At 38.4% G+C, this 17,537-nt stretch overlaps 1 protein-coding gene across 1 annotated transcript; it reads right to left on the reverse strand.

The window, feature by feature from the left end:
• Window positions 1-4,487: 4,487 nt before the first annotated feature.
• On the reverse strand, window positions 4,488-7,083 carry LOC131971192 (E3 SUMO-protein ligase ZBED1-like). The gene is made up of 4 exons (XM_059332507.1): window positions 6,477-7,083; window positions 5,515-6,022; window positions 5,125-5,310; window positions 4,488-4,911 (listed from the first exon to the last, which is right to left on the reverse strand). Exons 1-4 carry the CDS (start codon window positions 7,081-7,083, stop codon window positions 4,488-4,490), a joined length of 1,725 nt encoding a protein of 574 aa, XP_059188490.1.
• Window positions 7,084-17,537: the final 10,454 nt, after the last annotated feature.

Consider the following 17,537-nt stretch of genomic DNA (forward strand, 5'->3'; position numbering starts at 1 on the left):
ACCTCCAAGTCCCTTTGTCAATAGAGTGTCCCACTTTCAGGCCCACATACTCATTCTCCGTGAGGCATGTCAACAAGAGTCTCTCTCCTTCAATGGATGACTTATCCACTCTTTCCCTGACCACCGTTGAAACAAATAGAAGCGCAGCCTACGGCGATGTGTGGAAGCGGCTACGTGAGATCACAGAGGCTTGTTTTGGATTTCTGCCGCCTGCTAAGTTTCCCATCACCCTACCCGGGGAAACGGAGCATGTGTTCAGCGACCCCTGGTTGGCAATGCACCTTGTGTTGTCTTCTGACTCCCAGATAAATAAAGAGATCGTGGCAACAATTGTTTGACAATTTCATCCCGATGGTCTAGTTGTTTGCAGAAATTTGTTTAACAAGGGCTCTTCTGGTTAAACGTAATAGGCTAAGTGCATCATTTTGTTAAACTAGTCGTTCTGACAGCCGCTTGGGGCATTTCTCAGTATCCAAGGGAAAGTGAAGGAATTATATCTACAATGTAAACTGATTAATCTGTTTAACCCTTGTGCACCCTTAGGTACATTTTTGGCACCTAAGGATGCATCCAAGGGTCTAATAATCCCCCCCAAAAAATTCTAGTTTGCACTTAGTATATGGAAAATATTTCATATTTTGTGTTTTTTTCATTAAAAAATGTGGATTTACATTTCTAAAAGGGCATTAAAGGGTTAAAATTATGTAAGAAATACATGTAAATTGTATAGTTATGATCAGGACTGAAGTTGGTCAAAAGATTTAATGCATTGAAAGTGAAAAAAAATATTCATATATAATATTTTATAGCACTTTTTAAGAGGTGTACATATTTTGCACCTAAGGTAATACGTGGGGTATTTTTTTTATAAACTCACACTGCTCAAAAATTAATAATGCATTTTGATCAATGTTGTTGTCAGGTAATACGTGGGGTACTTTCTGAAGTGGTGCACAAGGGTTAATATAACCTACCATCTCTCCCTCAGTTTGCAGACAGTTATTCTTTTTTTCTTTTTTAAAATGTATTTTATTTGATAGCCATCTGAGGTCATTAGGTGCAAGCAAGCTGACTGATTGACCTAATGGTTTTTTTTGCTGTTATGGGGATTACACCAAGTTCAGGGAGGTGTTTGAGTGGGGAGGGGTTATATTATGTTTTTCATCTTTGTATATCGAGGCTTGCTCTGATACATTGCAGTGCTGTATTTCACCTAGAGGTACCACAGTTATACTCTCATGTAGATCTTGATTTTGGCTTACAGCCTAAGTAGAGGTGTAGCAAATAGACCAATCAAATTTGTTAGCTGGAATATAAGAGGTTTGGGAAATCCCACAAAACTCAATAAGGTTCTTTCACATCTGGATAATTTAGGTGACCAGATTGCATTTATCCAAGAAACGCATTTTACTGTCTTTGACCACACTAAAATACGTAGACGATGGGTATCCCAGTCATTTCATTCTTTATTTAACAGTAAAGCCCAACCTGCTGCTATTATAATTCATCAGTATTGTTCATTTCATCAAATGACATAGCAGACCATAATGGGTGTTATGTGATTGTTACAGAGACAATATATGAGAGTCCTCTTATAATAGCAAATGTATATGACCCCCACTATGATGATGAGCAGTTTTTTGTCAATTTATTTTATTCTTTATTATACTATTGACTCTCAGGGTGTTATAAATGGCAATTTCAGTTGTTGCCTTTAATCTATGGATACATCTGTTAGGAATAAATATATATAAATATATACATAAATATAACTATATATATATATAGTATATAGTATATAGTATATAGTATAGTATAACTATATATATATATAGTTATATTTATATATATAGATTTATATATAGTTATAGTTATATTGATGACAAAGGGTTGTAATAAAGGTTGTTCTTTTTTTTTGGGGGGGGGGGGGGGGGGGAGGGGGGTTCTGGGTTGTTTTGTTTTAGAGCAATGGGTATATACCTATATTGTAAATATACTTTGGATAGCTGCCTATATATTTATTTTATTTTGGTTGTAAATAAATTTGGGAATTAAAAAATGATTTAAATATATTTGGGAGTTAATAGAGGAGATGTGAGTAAGGGGAAATATAGTAATAGGAAATATATGTTTTACTTCTACCTACTTCTTTCCAGACATGGTTACTTGTTTTATTGTGTTATTTTTATGTTTGAAGTAAAGTTAATTATTTCATTAATTTAAATAGTGTAAACATGTCAGAGTGAAACATTATGTAGCAGCGACCTCTGGTGTACAGATCAGATAGTGATGTCCAGAGCAAACAGCAGGTAAGCAACAGTCTGGTTGATGGACGGATGGATGGAAAGATAGACTGATGGATGGATGGATGGACGGATGGACCAAGGGTTCTGTGTTTCAAGACAAATCCATGTTCTTGCAAAGAGGTTCATTCAGTTTCTTTGGACTATTATAATTAAAATACTGTGTAGTTAATTTAAAATAGACATTTTGCCTGAACATTTTTAAGTAACTTGGCATCATGTACAATAATATCAAGGATTGCATTATTAGCAACATTTTATTTGTAATATTGCTCTTCTATAACTCATATTCTCACAAAATATTGATTAGACCAATGAACTCATTTAAACTTTCATCTTTGGCAAATTCCTCTGAGCTATTGTTGGTCATTTTTATGCCTTGGTGTGAAGTATTAAAAGAAAACTCCCATCATCCTGTTGATTGGAGCTTATTTTGTAATTGCTCATAATAACTTGATTGGAGTCAGGAAAATAACATTTTTGCAATCTTCAGCAGGCTTTGAATTATGTGTTGACTACACTTTAATGTGGCTGATCGGGCATCATCAAGGTATTCATTTTAAACATATTCATTAATATTTAGCAAGCTCAGGCAAAAGATACAGATTTATTTTATTTTTAGGAAGGATCATTTCCTGTGCTGATTTGCTCCCCTGTTACGACCTTAGTTTGAGGTCTAGGGGTCACAGGCAGTAACATATTTGGTAAACATAAAACGATGCAGAAAAATGGCTGCATGGACTCAAAGTTGAACAATTATAATATTTATTAACAGGCAAATGGAATAAACAGAGATAAACCAACTAAGTAGCACAGAAAAAGGAAGCAACTAAATCTTCAGGGTCTCCAAGGCCAAAATAAGAAACAAAAGTCAATCACTATCTGGAAAATAAGATTCAGCTAAACCTACCGAACAAAACAGACAATGCTAAGCTCCCTAAATAAGCAAAAACAGGAGAAAACAGGTTAACAGAAATGGCAGAGAACCCCTACCAGGCTTCCAGACACTAACAAGTTGACTCTATACTATACTGACTATATGTAGCTGTGAGACAAAACACAGAGCAGCTACAACACAAACTGTATGCAGTCAACCAGAGCAGATCAGTGGCAAGAGAGAGGGGAGATCAGTGGATCTGGAGGTAGATAACAGCTCTCCTGACGAGCAGATCACACTCAGGTGTGAGTGAACAGGTATGCAGAGAGGGGCGTGGCAGGACCTGAAACACACAGAGAGAGGAGAACACACCTGTCCTCCAGAAAAAGGCTTAGAGACAGTCCACAGCCGTAACATCCCCTGTCATTATTTATCCACAGTTGTGTACGATCACTGGTTCTGACCTTTTGGTGGAATCTAAATTGTGTATAATATAAATGCTTGGTGAATACACTTTATTTAGTTTTATCGACAAAATCTTCCATTGCTGAAATCTACATGTTTTGAAGAGGAAAAACTATTCTATTAATCTAATATGAATCACAGACCCAATAAAAGTTGTTTGATAGACGATTCCTTAACATGTACAGTTGAAGAAGGGGACTAAACATTTTTCTGAAAATCAAAATGAAAATGTATTTAGTCTACACTCTGGCCCTCAAGGGTCATTTGGGTAGTTTCTGTTGTCATTATGATTTTAAAAGAGTAAACACAGTTGTTTGACAATAAATGGCTTCACCCAACCACTGACCATAAGTGAAAGAAAAGTTTTTGTGTTATCATTCATATTCTCTGAAAAATGGCCAAGAAAAACATGCATCCTGCCAGTGTATATAAACTTATGAGCACAACTGTGTTTATATATATATATATATATATATATATATATACTAGTGGTGGGCATAGATTATTTTTTTTAATCTAGATTAATCTCACTGTTATTTTGAAATTAATCTAGATTAAAATGGCTCATTTGAATTCTGCCGAAGGCATTCATAATACGTGTGTGCTACCTAAATAATGACTAAAAGTAAGTCTTTGAGAACGGGTTTCTCAAGCCAGGTGGAGCATTAGACCAGTTGCTCATCTCCTGTTTCCAAAATGCATCACAAACTACTTGAGAAAGCTGTTCTACTATGATAATTGGTGATGAAAATAAATAATGTTCAATAAGACGTACTTGTGTTTACGAACTGTTTATTCAGTGAAACATGAATTTTGAACTGAGGTCATGTGAACTCCAAACTCTATTTCTCCTTCTTCCACCAGTCACTCAGGCAGACCAGCTTGTTCACATTGTCTGGTGACAAACTAGCTCTCCTCTTCTGCACAATATGGCCCGCTAACGAAAAAAGTCTCTCGCATGGGACAGTTGTGGCAGGAGTCCCCAAGTATTTACGGGCAATGTGGGCCATCTTACCATAGACAGCAGTGTGCTCCGACCACCACTTCAGTGGACACTGCTCTAAGCTGGCACTGGGCTCTACCTTGTACCTCTCCACAGTATTGTCTACTGGTGTCTCCTCATCTGATTCTGAGTCTGATCCCATTAGTAGCAGGGCTGTTCTCTTCTTGGGCGGCTCAGGGTTCTCCTCCACGAGTGGCTGCAGAGCAGGTTCTTCTCCCTTCACCAACTCACTTAGCTTTGCCCACACTGGCTCCCTCTCTGCTCTGGGCAAGCACTTGAGGTCCTTAAATCGTGGATCTAGAGCAGTCGCCACCTTTGATGAATAAAAAATAATTATTGATTGATGAAAATTTCACTTTCCAAATCCAACCTCCATATTTCTTCATGACTCATTTATCTATTCATTGACCGATCAACTGGCTTAACAGTCTATAATGATCAAACAATCCAGTTATCTTCTGGTCAGTCTGACATACCTTAAGCCATTCAGGTTTAATTTCTCCCTCCGCTGGTTGAGATCCGTGGTGAAGGCAGCCTTGAATTGCACGATATAGGCAGGATCATCATCTGTGATCTTCATCGCGTGCTGGAGGTGGCACAGGGCAGGTAGAACCACAGAGCAGGACACATACTTATCCCCACCAAGGAGCTCAGTGATGTACCTACACAGACAGACAGACAGACACACACACACACACACACACACACACACACACACACAGACAGAAACAGAGCAATAAATAATTAATGACTAATTCATTTAACTCAGATAACACATTTTTAAAGTTCTTAATCACATTACATTTAAGGGCACGTGTTTCTTAAATACAAAGTGACATTTAAAAGAACATCTTTGTAGACCATACCTGCATGGCTCCAGCAGTTTCTCTAGCTTTGCCAACTTCTCATATTCAGCATTTGTTGGGAGGGCCAGATTGCGCTTCTGCTGAGACAGCGTTGTGTGCAGTGCGTCTTTGTTGTGCCTCACACGCTTAATCATCTCAAGGGTGGAATTCCACCGTGTTGGAACATCTTGCACGAGTTGCTCCTGAACTTGTCCAAGGGAGGCTTGCTGGGCATTCAGCTCGTCTGAGTTGGCTGGACTGTGTTTGAAATGTCCGACCACTTTACGGCACTTGGCCAGTATACCATCAAAACCACCTTCCCGAAGTGACATTACAATAGCTCTCTGTACAACATGCGCAACACAGGGCAAATGTTCGAATGGCAGTATCCTCCCTGCTGCCACCATATTAGGAGCGCTGTCTGTTACAATAGTGCTGATTTTGTCAGTTATCCTCCACTGATTAGCGACGTCAAGAAACTGCCTGGCACACGCTTCTGCAAAGTGATGCTCCTCTATTTTCATCACACCTAACGGACAGGCAAAGTAGATCAGAATAAGTTCACTCGTAGTAGTAAACAACTAGCAATGATCAAGAAGCAAACACAATGTTGTGGTGGTAATTCGTGGTGTCGTTGTAATTAATAAATGATTAAATTAAATTATGTCATTTAAAAATCGGTGTTAGGCAGTAGCTTCACTACTTGTAGCAAAGCTAGTAACTAACTACAATCCTCAGTAGCTTGGTGGTAGCTTCACTATAGTAGCTTTTCAGTAGCTTAACTTCTTGGTTAATCCTTCCTTTGTAGTGAACTACTTTTGCTGTGTTTGTGTAACTTAGCCTGTTAGCCTACATTTGACTGGGTGGTAACATTAGCTTTTGTGTAGTGAAGCTTTTTTATGGTAGAGTAACTGATAGCTTAGCTCACTACAATTTCCAAGTAGCTTGCCCAACACTGTTAAAATTACATAACGTAGCCTTACCTAAAGCGAAGGAGTGAAGTTCCCAGCTGGCATCGATGAGGTGTACAGTAACGCAGAGGTAGTTATCGTTGTTGACAGATGTCCAATGGTCCCCAGTCAGTGCTACACATGTCGCCTCTACCATCTTCACATCTTTTGCGGCTTTCTCTGCGGCGTGCTGGTCATGTATTCTCCTCATGATAGTTCGCCGCGCAGGTAGTTTGTAAGATGGGTCACCTGTAGCCGCCTGGAGCACAAGCTCGAGCCCATCATCTTCAACCACGCTGATGGGCCGGCAGCTGATGGCAATCCACTGAGCGAGGAGATTAGTTAGCCTGGCTGATTGAGCTGCGCTGACGGGCTTGCCTCGGTTGCACTCAAACAAATTAGTTTGACGAACACGACTCTTCCCCTGCGCTACATCAATGCTTGGCCCGGTATCTTCCGCATCAGCTAAGGGATGCTTTGCGTTTAGGTGGTATTTGAGACTGGAAGAACTCCTACAGTAAACTAATTCAGCATTGCACAAGGTGCAAACAAACTTAGTTTTGTCTAGGTTTCCATTGGGAAGCTTCTTGAAAACAAATTTCCCTTGAAGCAAACCCGGCGGCTTCTTCGTTGTTTCCATGTCAGCAGTCACGTTTGTTGTGGTCATTTCACACTACGATAGGCATACACTCGCCCCCTACAGTGCAATTCGGCCATGTATACATCCGCGCTAAACTATCAAGGTGAAAGTCATCATAGCTTGCTTAGTATAGACCCGGCTCCCAACCCAACTTTGAGAATAGATTAACGGCGATATTTTTTTTATCGCCCGATAAGAGTCTGGCGTTAACGCAGCACGTTAACGCAGCACGTTAACGCCGATAACGGCCCACCACTAATATATACATATATATATATATACATAGCGTATTTCCTCAAATAGCCGGGGCTTCTATTAATAAAAAATCCGTTTGGGACCTGGCTAATAATAGGGGCAGGCTATTATTTGAAGGAGTGTTTTACACAGCGCATTGTAGCCAGTTACCCGGATGTCGGCCATATTGGAAGTACTCGGATGTAAACAAACAATGAACAGCACGCTGAATGTTCATTTTAAGCAGGATTTAAAATGTCTAAACTACTAAAAAGCCCAGAAGAACGTGTGTAAACGGCTCGACTTTACAGAGAATGACTAGGACAGCGGGAGAAACAACGAAATTTACCTACAGTACTAACTCGTGTGGCCAAACTTCTAAATACAGAAATCTGTTACCGTCAAAGGAGGACTGGTTGGGGTCAGGGGTCAGCTTGGTGCAGGTTAAGGTAAGGGGGCCACATATCGACAGGGGAACAGACTTTGACATAACACCGGTATGACACCCGGCTTATAAAAGAGGCCGGCTTTTATTTACTAAAAACTGTTTTTACACCCGGTTACTAAATGAGGCCGGCCATTAATAGGGGCCTGGCTTTAAACTGAGGAAATAAAGTATAAGTACTTTTATTTCATAAACCTCCGTCGCTGCATATTTCTGTAATATGTCTATTTTGCTCCTGTTCTTATTTGTAAGGCTGCACTTTGCTAATAAAGTTGACTTTAGGGGGAAAAAATCTGTTTTTGACCGTATTGCGTCCTTCGGTGTTGTAAACTCTACAGACGAGTCTTCTGAATCGGGTTTATAATATATTATACATATATTAGGGCGTGGCATTTAAATTACGATTGTTTCGAGCCGCCACATTTATCAACAGCCGATCATTCTCACGCTGTGGTTGGAGAGATACGACCGTTTGACAAATCACACTTGAACCCTGTCGTAAGATGAAATATACGCTCAGATCTGCGCTCAGATCTGCGCTCGTTTGATAAATGAGGGCCAATGAGTCCATGACAGGGTGGACACATTTAGCAGTCCTATTCTCAGACGACTAATGACTTGACATCTATCAAAAGAAATTAGCTAAAGCCCTTATTCTTTATGCAAATTCTGTGTTGAGAGCACAGAGAAGCACCACAGAACGCCACAGGAGGTCTTTCCTTCCTGTGGCCATTAAAACGTGACAACTCTTCTCCCTATTGTACTACTGCAGTAACCCAGCACAAGAATTTTCTCTGATTAATGAAGTTTTATCTTATCTTAACATCATAAATTATTCATCAAAGTTATATTTAACTTGAAAGTTTTTTTTTCTTCAGAGCATTGAGTAAAAGATTGGATCAGAAAACTAGAACGCCACAATAAGATTTTTGATTTCAGAAAGTTTTTTGGCATGTTCTACCATCTCAACCACAGTGTAGAGTACAACTGTTAGGACTTTCACATTTCAATCAAACTTTTCAGCACAGTAAACTTAAATATAACAATAAGATGAACTTTATTAAGGTTCCAGCTGTTCAATCAGTGATACATAATACAGTAGTTTAGGCTCACAGTTTACAGGAAGCCTCTGTGATATATAGCAATAAGACACGCTGTAAATACATTTTTTTAAGAAAGACTACTACTGAAGTTACAATTTTTTAGTTGCAACAACTGATTATTTTGTCTAAATGCTGTTTTAAAAAACAAACACATATTGCGTTCTGATTAAAACTTAAAAATGAGAAATCCTTCCACATGAATAGCTTTTGCAGTATATAGAAGAGCGTAAGGTTTGATATAGAACATAATGCAAAAGATTTTACATAAGCAAAAGCTGAATCATCATCTTTCTGTTGACACACGAGCACACAGTGAGTCAGGTACTGATCCATTCGCATGTCCTGCATTTGGAAACAAAAACAAACAGATAAACTGTAAACAGATCAACAGTAGCTGGAGTTTTCAAATCCCACTTTAATGAAAAATGCTCCATTAAGTGCAAGTCAAACCAAAGTAAAAATAAGTGTGCATCAGGAGTTAAATGTACTCAAGTGTTAAGCCCTTAGTGTTCCGCCTCATCGTACATACAACTGGGGGACAGGTTTTTTTAGGGGCAGATAGCAGGTCAACAGTTGATGTCATGTAGAAGTGGTCTGAAAGCTAGAACCTGAAGATTTATTGAAATGCAGCTGTTGTTCTGGTCATATAGCTCTAATATAAATTAATCAATTTATTAAAATTATTATAAGTGTATTATAAGATATATGAGGGCCATTCCTGTGGTCAATTATGTCTCATAAGTAGTTGCAGCTATGTGGGTTGACACCATTTGTTACACACATTTGGTGCTGAATTTAGCTTCTTTTAATTAAGGAATCCATGCTTTGATTGGGTTTTATTGGTTTAATTTTTCACTGAAGCATTTGTTATATTCATTCAGCATTCAGAAACCATGACATCAGAGGTCAAGGAACCCCTGTGGAAATGGTCATGCCATTTTTACCTTGGCAAACTTTAGCTCAGATTTGGAGCATCATTTACTCCCTTTAAGCACTGTTGCCTCAAAGCAAGAGGGTCACCGGTTCGACTCCGGCCTGTGGCTCTTCTGTGTGGAGTTTACATGTTCTCCCTGTGTCAGCGTGGGTTCTTTCGCTTACTCCGGCTTTCTCCCACAGTCCAAAAACATGCACTTAGGTTTAATTGGTGACTCTAAATTGCCCGTAAGAGTGAATGAGAACGTGATTGGTTGTCTGTCTCTATGTTTCAGCCCTGTGATAGTCTGGAGACCTGTTCTGGTTTCACCCGCCTATTGCCCAATGTCAGCCCGATAATAAGGATAAAGGTAAGGATAAGTGTTAAGGATAATGAATGAATGAATGAACTTTCTCCCCTTAGCCTTCTACCATTACAGCTAACATGACAGGAATGATACTGATTGATCCCTCATGATAAATTTTACTATAATAATTACTATACCTGCACAATTACACACATTCCCACTTAGACAGGAAGTAAAATACAAAATAATGGAGTTGCTGAAATGCGGGCATGTCTAAACTTCCATGAATGGCAGTGTGGTTGCATGGTTACATTCCACAGATTTCCAGTGCTCTTGGTTGTTTGAAAGAGAAACTGAAGCTTAGCAGAGCCCGAGGCAAACTGAATGAAACAACTTGATTTCTCACCTGGTACCAACGGTTGTTGCTCCTCGAGTTCAGGAATGATTGGTCTCGTGGACACTGCAACCAGGTCTACAGCCACATCAAAACACTCTTCCCATCGTTGACTACGACGGATTTTGCCCTTGATTTCATCCGTCAACGTCTTCTTTGCTGATTCTCTTAAAATCGCCGTCAGCACGGGGCCCTCCTGTTCCAAAATCAGTTTGTCATAGACAAGTCTTCTGTTGCAACAACTTGATTTTCTGCAGCATTTCATCTGCACACAGAATGTCAGAAGGAAGGGCACAAGAATGATACCAAAGAGTAACCAGCCACCGATACGCTGAAAAAGAAACAAAGATGTTTTTATTATAACAGCATTACGCTTTCTTGTAGAACAGGAACAGAAACTGTGTTAAAACTCACCCTGGACCAGTTCTTCAGTTCAGAGATGGTTGCTTGTTCTTTCTCTGTCATCTTCTCTTTGACTTTGCAGGCTAACTGTGGCTGTTTTTCATTCATACAGCAAACGTACCAGTCTCCATCGATGAACACAAAAACCACCCACAGCAGACCCACTAAAGCTGCCTCGGCAATCCTTTGAAAGAAAAACAACCAAAATCTGATGCAGTGAATACAGTCACTGCGTTCAAACGAACACGAGCACAGATATTTACAGACTCTCTGAAAGGGCTTGTCGCACCACAGCATCAAGATAAGTACGATAAGAATTGGTAGAATCAGGTAGAAATCGCAGTCGAAGGCTTGTGGTTTGCAGGTACACGCAAAGTCCCTGTTGAGCAAAATATTGTAGGTAAACATAAAAATGATCGCAGTGTAGGTGCTGAGCTTCCTAGAAGCAAGTTTTGCCACAATGCTCTCCATCTTTGAGTGCAGCTGGCTCTCATCCTCTGAACATGCAACAACATGAAACTATGCATTTCCGGTTCTTGAAAGCTACCACTGGTTGGAATGTGTTTGTGTGTTTGTAATGTGAGTCAACCACATGAGATATTATCTTATATATCGAGTTCAATGTTTTTAGTCCTCATTTTTTTCCAAAGAAAGAATTTGTTTTGATCAACTTAAAAAAGGCAGAGACTGCAATATGTTTTACTGCATAAACAAACAAGTTATTAATGCTGCACTTAAGTGGAATCTGAAAAAATGTTTTGTCACACCTTCCATAAGTTTGTTATTGTGTAACTTTGGGATCTGAACTAACATCACGTCCACAGCAGTATATTCTGTGCTGTGATTTCCAAACTTGGCACAGCTGACATTGACTTACTCTGGTAACTTAAGTCAATGCTTCTTGTTAATGGCTGAGTCGGTGTTTCCATTTAAAAAACCTGGAGAGTTGCGAGGGCTGACCCCTAACCCCTTGCGAGGGCTGACCCCTAAAGTTCACTGAATGCGTAACGGCTGCAGATCCGTGGGCGGAGCCGATACGCACTCATTATAATCACTGTGTGAGATTCCACCGACTCCAGATCCGTTGCATAGTGAGTCCGACGGCGCACAGCCATCCGTCAGCCCTCCAACACTTGCGCAGAGCTTCTATTTTTGACAGACGACGGAGCACGGTGCATCAATTCAGCACAGAGCAGATTGTTCGGGGCAGGAAGTCGTGCACAGACAAAATAAAACATCAAGTATATTTTCAAAATAAAATACCTCAGGTTCACGGCGGCAGACACTCTGTGCACAGATTGTCTGGTGCTTGTTGTAAACAAACAGAGATCGCTAAGTGAACACCTCCTGCAGCAGCAGCACATACACACTGTAGCTAACTGCCGCTAATGAGGTCGGCCGGCTTGTGATTTGTCTCCGGTTATATAACTTGATTACGCGTGAATTCGCAAGATCTCGTGCGTCCTCGGGACTCCGCTGTCCACAACAGCTGGACACAGACGGATCCGGTGTGTGTTGACGGACTGCGGAGATACGCAGCCGTTGCGGACGGACCCGTTTCGGAGTTGTATCACATCCAGTGGAATTCCGGTGTGACGGATGGCTGTGCAACGACGGATTCACTACACAGAGGATACGGAGTCGGTGGAATCTCACACAGTGATCATTATGATCACTGTGTGAGATTGCGTGAGAATGCGTATCGGCTCCGCCTACGGATCTGCAGCCGTTACGCATTCAGTGGAATTTAAGGGTTAGGCTTTGGGATTTGTTGCATTGGATTTTGGATCATTGCAGAAAATAAGCTCTGTGGCAAACACACGTTTCTGACATTTTTAGTTCATCAGGATAATCTTCATAAATGAACACCACTTTGATTGTGTTTGAAGCGTTAATGCAGCTGACAGAGGTAAAAAGCTAACGTTATGCTATAGTGAACTACACCACGGTCACATGGCTTGAACATTACCTTTAATTTCAGACACTCTCTGACAAGCTAACCAGTCATTTTAATAAGATAGCAAAACTGTGGCCTAATACATTTTTAATTAACCTAATCTATAACCTACAATCTAGAAGAGTTTGCAAGAGAAATGAAAAACACGACTAGAGGCTGTAAGGTGGACTAGTGAGAGACTTCCTGTCTGTGTCTTTTTTGGATTCTGTTGCACACAGACTGTTTTGTTCATATTCTAGATGTAATTCTTTGTCCCTGAAATATATAAACATAATTTATTAAATTATAAAAAAAACCCTTCAATACATGCTTGAGCACTCATGCAGGGAAAACATAAGCTACTGTGTGCGCAAAGCGTGTTTTTCTCCTCGCAGGTTACAATATTGCTCTAGGGAGCAGAGATGCAGGATACAAAATAGCTTACGGATGATTTTAAAGCGCTTGAAAAAACAATATGTGCGCACCGATGTTTGATTTGCGCGCGCTGGTCTTATTACCAGTGCGCATTTATGTCAGTGTTCTAATCCCATAGTGTAGGCTATATGGCTGTGTGGCATCCAACATCAATGAATGTCAAACTGTTTATTTTTATGTATGCAAAGCATGTGCAGACATATCAGCACTTGCTTAAATCTCAGCAGTCTCTGTTTAATGATAAAGCCATGGCTCTTTCCATGATGCTGAAATAGTAATAATTAATAATCTGCATTTCTATCCGTCCCACCCTTTTTTTTCCGTCAGAGGAAAAAACAGAAAACATTTTCTCCATAAAAGACACTTCTCACGACAGTTTGCACCTCTCACACCTCTCAAAGCTACACTTATGTACAAAAAAGGCCATTACATTTTACAGGCATTCAAAGAAACTTTTTGCATTTTGTATATGAATATTTTTTATTGCTAGAGATTTGGCAATTACATCAAAAAACATGAACATTTCTATATTTGTCAATTGTATAAGTTATTGATTTATCCAGTACACTCATGATTACCTTCACCTGTGTCTGTCTGTTTGTTTAATCTTAAAGAATTTAAATCATCCTAAAATTAGAAATTTAAATAACAGTCTAATTTGAACAATACTAACCGCAACCCAAACTAAAAGTATAACTAGGACAAAATCAAACACAGATGACCGAAGAAACACTGTACAAATAAATACATTCAGCAGATGTCTACACAAAGAGTGCAAAACATGAATACAAAAAATGTAACAAAAACAGCTGCTTTAAGTTTGTGCAGCAGAAACTTGAACACAGAGAAGACTAAAGAAATTTCAACAACAGAGGAAAACCAAAAGTTATCTCATGTAGTCTAATCAATTTAAAAAAATCAAACAAAACAAATAACACATCTAAAAGGCAATTATTTTTTATTTCTAAAACTAATTCAAAAAACTATTAAAAATTGGCTAGCACCAAGGTCCAATCTAATATCCGTCCAATATAATTGAAAATAATTTAAAAGGATATTTCTCAACTTTTTCTGACTTTAAAAGTTTTTGTTTTGTCTGTTTTAAAGCATCATCCCTGTCCTGTTATATACTGTAAAACACTTATTATAGGGCAGCCTGGTGTGGAGGAGAGCTTTCAGTACCTTCAAAGGTTCCTTCAAATCTGTAGCTCTTTTGTTTAATTAAATATTGAGAGGTAAAAATACAAGAAGAACTCTGGTATTTAGCTTGCTTTGTGCGGAACTCTAGTGGACCAAGGACAGATCTCTAAGGAACTCCTTCATCAAAGTTAAATGAAACCTGACCGGTTTTCTGGAGGTTTTAGTGGTTATTGTATATGTGTTTATGGGTAAGTTATTGTTGAGGAATCCTGTTTGGATCCAGTCTGTGTCCTTTTCTAGCAACAGATTTTCATTTTGGAATGTAAACATAAATCCTTGTTTCTTAACTGCCACTTAGAAATAGGAAAACAAGAAATATTTTCTTGTAATGGATAAGTAATAGAAAAATAAGCAATGGAAAATGACAAAATGACCTATTTTCTGATTTCCCTTGATGTGCTTACAAAATGAAAACAGGTCGTTTCTTTCTCAATTTAGCATTTTCTCATTTTTTTTGTGACCAGGATATGGATGGTCACTGATGATGGCGATGACGATCTGTCACAACATTTTTTTTTTTTTTCATTTCAATTATCAAAAACAAAAAAAGGGGCATTTTCATTTTTTGGTTTCCCCCACTACTCATAGTAGTTAGAAAACAGCTTGTTTCAAACATAAATCTGTTGTTCGCAAGGCACACAGTCCAGATTGCATAGAAACTTGGTCCCTGTTCTTTTTACATAAGGCAGTAATTTTCAGTTTTCTCTGCGACTTATGTCACAGAAACAACCCCTCAACCTCCCACCTCTAAGAGAGCTTTCAGGAACCTCAAATGGTTCCTTCAAATTTGCTGTAGCTCTTTTGTTTAATTGAATAGTGAGGGCATGATAAAAAGTTAAGATGAACTCTGGTATTTAGCTTGTGTTGTGCGGAACTCTAGAGGACCGAGGACAGTTCCCTGAGGTGCTACTATATCAATGTTTCATGAAACTTGACAGGTTTTGGGGAAATTTTTTTAGACATTCTTTCGGATTCACTGCAGGTGAGGAACCCAGTTTGGATCTCATAGAAAGTTGTTTCCAGTTCTCCTAAAGCCGATGTCACAAGAACAACGTCCTTCACACTGCAAAAGTGCTTTTTGTTGACAGTAAGCTGCATCACAAGACGTTTAAGCGTGAATTTGTTTTTCTGTGTTACAGGCACAACTAGAGAAATGCAATATAATAATTGTTTTAAACGAAAAGATGCTTAATAGTGATAATTCACCTAAGTCTATTGCTGTAATCATAACTTCCATCACAATAAAAAAAAGGCTGTACAATAAGATGGACAACAAAGCCAAACAAAGTTTGAGATACTGTGAGCAAAAGAAATACTTTGGACTTAAGAAAAATAAAATTGCAATAATACAGTAAATCAACAATCATTTTCATTTATCACCATTACTTTTGTTAATCTGAAACTATTTCATAAATTCTATGTGAAAGTGTAAATGTTGGATTTGTTACTAAACTCTGATTCGTCAGAAAAAATAATTTGAATCTTGTAATATGTTTCAGGTGGTTCTTCAGCTTTAAGTTAAATATTCTGAAGCTACAGTAAAAAGTGCCATCAATCTTTAAATCACCACTTCACGCCATTCAAATGAGTTCTGGTCACGTTTACATTTCTACTGCCTCAAGTTAAACCATGGAATGAACCTTTTATTAAGGTAACAGCTAAAGATGTGACTACAGTTATGGAGAAACTGTAGTTCTGAGTAAATTACCTCAAACCAAACAAGAGAAGACTGAGATCACAAGCTTTGAGTCGATGTTTGCAGCTGAAACATCAGTAAACTCAGAATTTTTACGTATTTTCCTTTTACCCTGAGAATATTTTTATCATCAATATTTACAAGACAGTGGAGCTTCAAGAGGAAACACTTCAAGTGTTTCAATTACAAACGTCACAATTTGCTCCTTCAAAGTAATTTACAGCAAAAAAATTGAACTGAAAGAACTCCTGCATCCCAACATGGTCACACTTAAAGACACCTGAGTTTAGAATTATACAAAGTTTACCTAATAATATGCAGCTTTTCCAAAAAGCGTTTTTTTTCTTCTTTTTTGCAGAAGCAGAGCAGCAGGAGTTAATCATTTCTTTATCCCTGTTATATGAAGATCACAACTTTATTATCTCTATGTAAGGCACAACATTCATATTCTTTTCTTATGTTATCTCAACATAATTTAAAGCTTCAAATACCAAATCCTGCACACTTTAGTCATTTCTATGATGCTTGGGAGGTATGACAATATAGCACGGTATTTAAAAAAATCCAGACAGTAGGAATTTCAATACCCTCAAAAATAAAGAGGCTACTCTTTAAGTCTATGTATTAAACATTTTATGTGTAATGCACAGCTGACGCCACCAGAGGTCAGTCTACACAGTTTAGCTATGAAACACGGTGACATACAGGACTTTAAAACTAAAATGATAATGCCTCTGTCTCTGTTTGGGTTATTCCAAAAGGTGAGACAGTCGACACGGACCAAGCTGCTTTTGGGATATTTTTGATGTTGCATACCCTGATGAAATGTCAGAAACGTATGACTGTATGAAAAAAAAAAAAAAAAAAAGATACCATCCAAGCCTAGTTTCTAAATGTAATTATTTTGGTACTACATTCTAGTCATTTAGCCTTCGAATAAGCTTTATATCTGCTAATAAATGGCTTTATTTTGATTGTGAAAACTCTGACTGTTCAGACATTAAAGTTTCAGCAGAGTTATTCAGTCTTCAATAATTATAAAATGGTATTAATTCAAAAATAAAGGCTCATTGCAATAATCCATCTAAAATGAATAATTATGTCAGCTTCTGAACTGCATCTTCTGGAAGTTTTATGTGGCGTTTCATGCAGAGTCGAAGACAGAGTGCAGTGAATATTTCTGTTGTGATTTACGACAATCAAGTTGTGATCTCAGTTTCATGAAACCTAAAATAAAAAAATAGTGAGCTCTCAGTTTCTGCTTTGTTGATTTATAGAAAGCATGATTTGTAAACGTTAAAAACTTTAAATTGAGTGTTAACATCACAGATTGTATTGAAATCTGAATAAAAACTGTCACATTCAGCCCAGGTCATACATATTTATCCA

Source organism: Centropristis striata, chromosome 5, assembly GCF_030273125.1.
Source record: "Centropristis striata isolate RG_2023a ecotype Rhode Island chromosome 5, C.striata_1.0, whole genome shotgun sequence".
Classification (NCBI taxonomy): Eukaryota; Metazoa; Chordata; class Actinopteri; order Perciformes; family Serranidae; genus Centropristis; species Centropristis striata.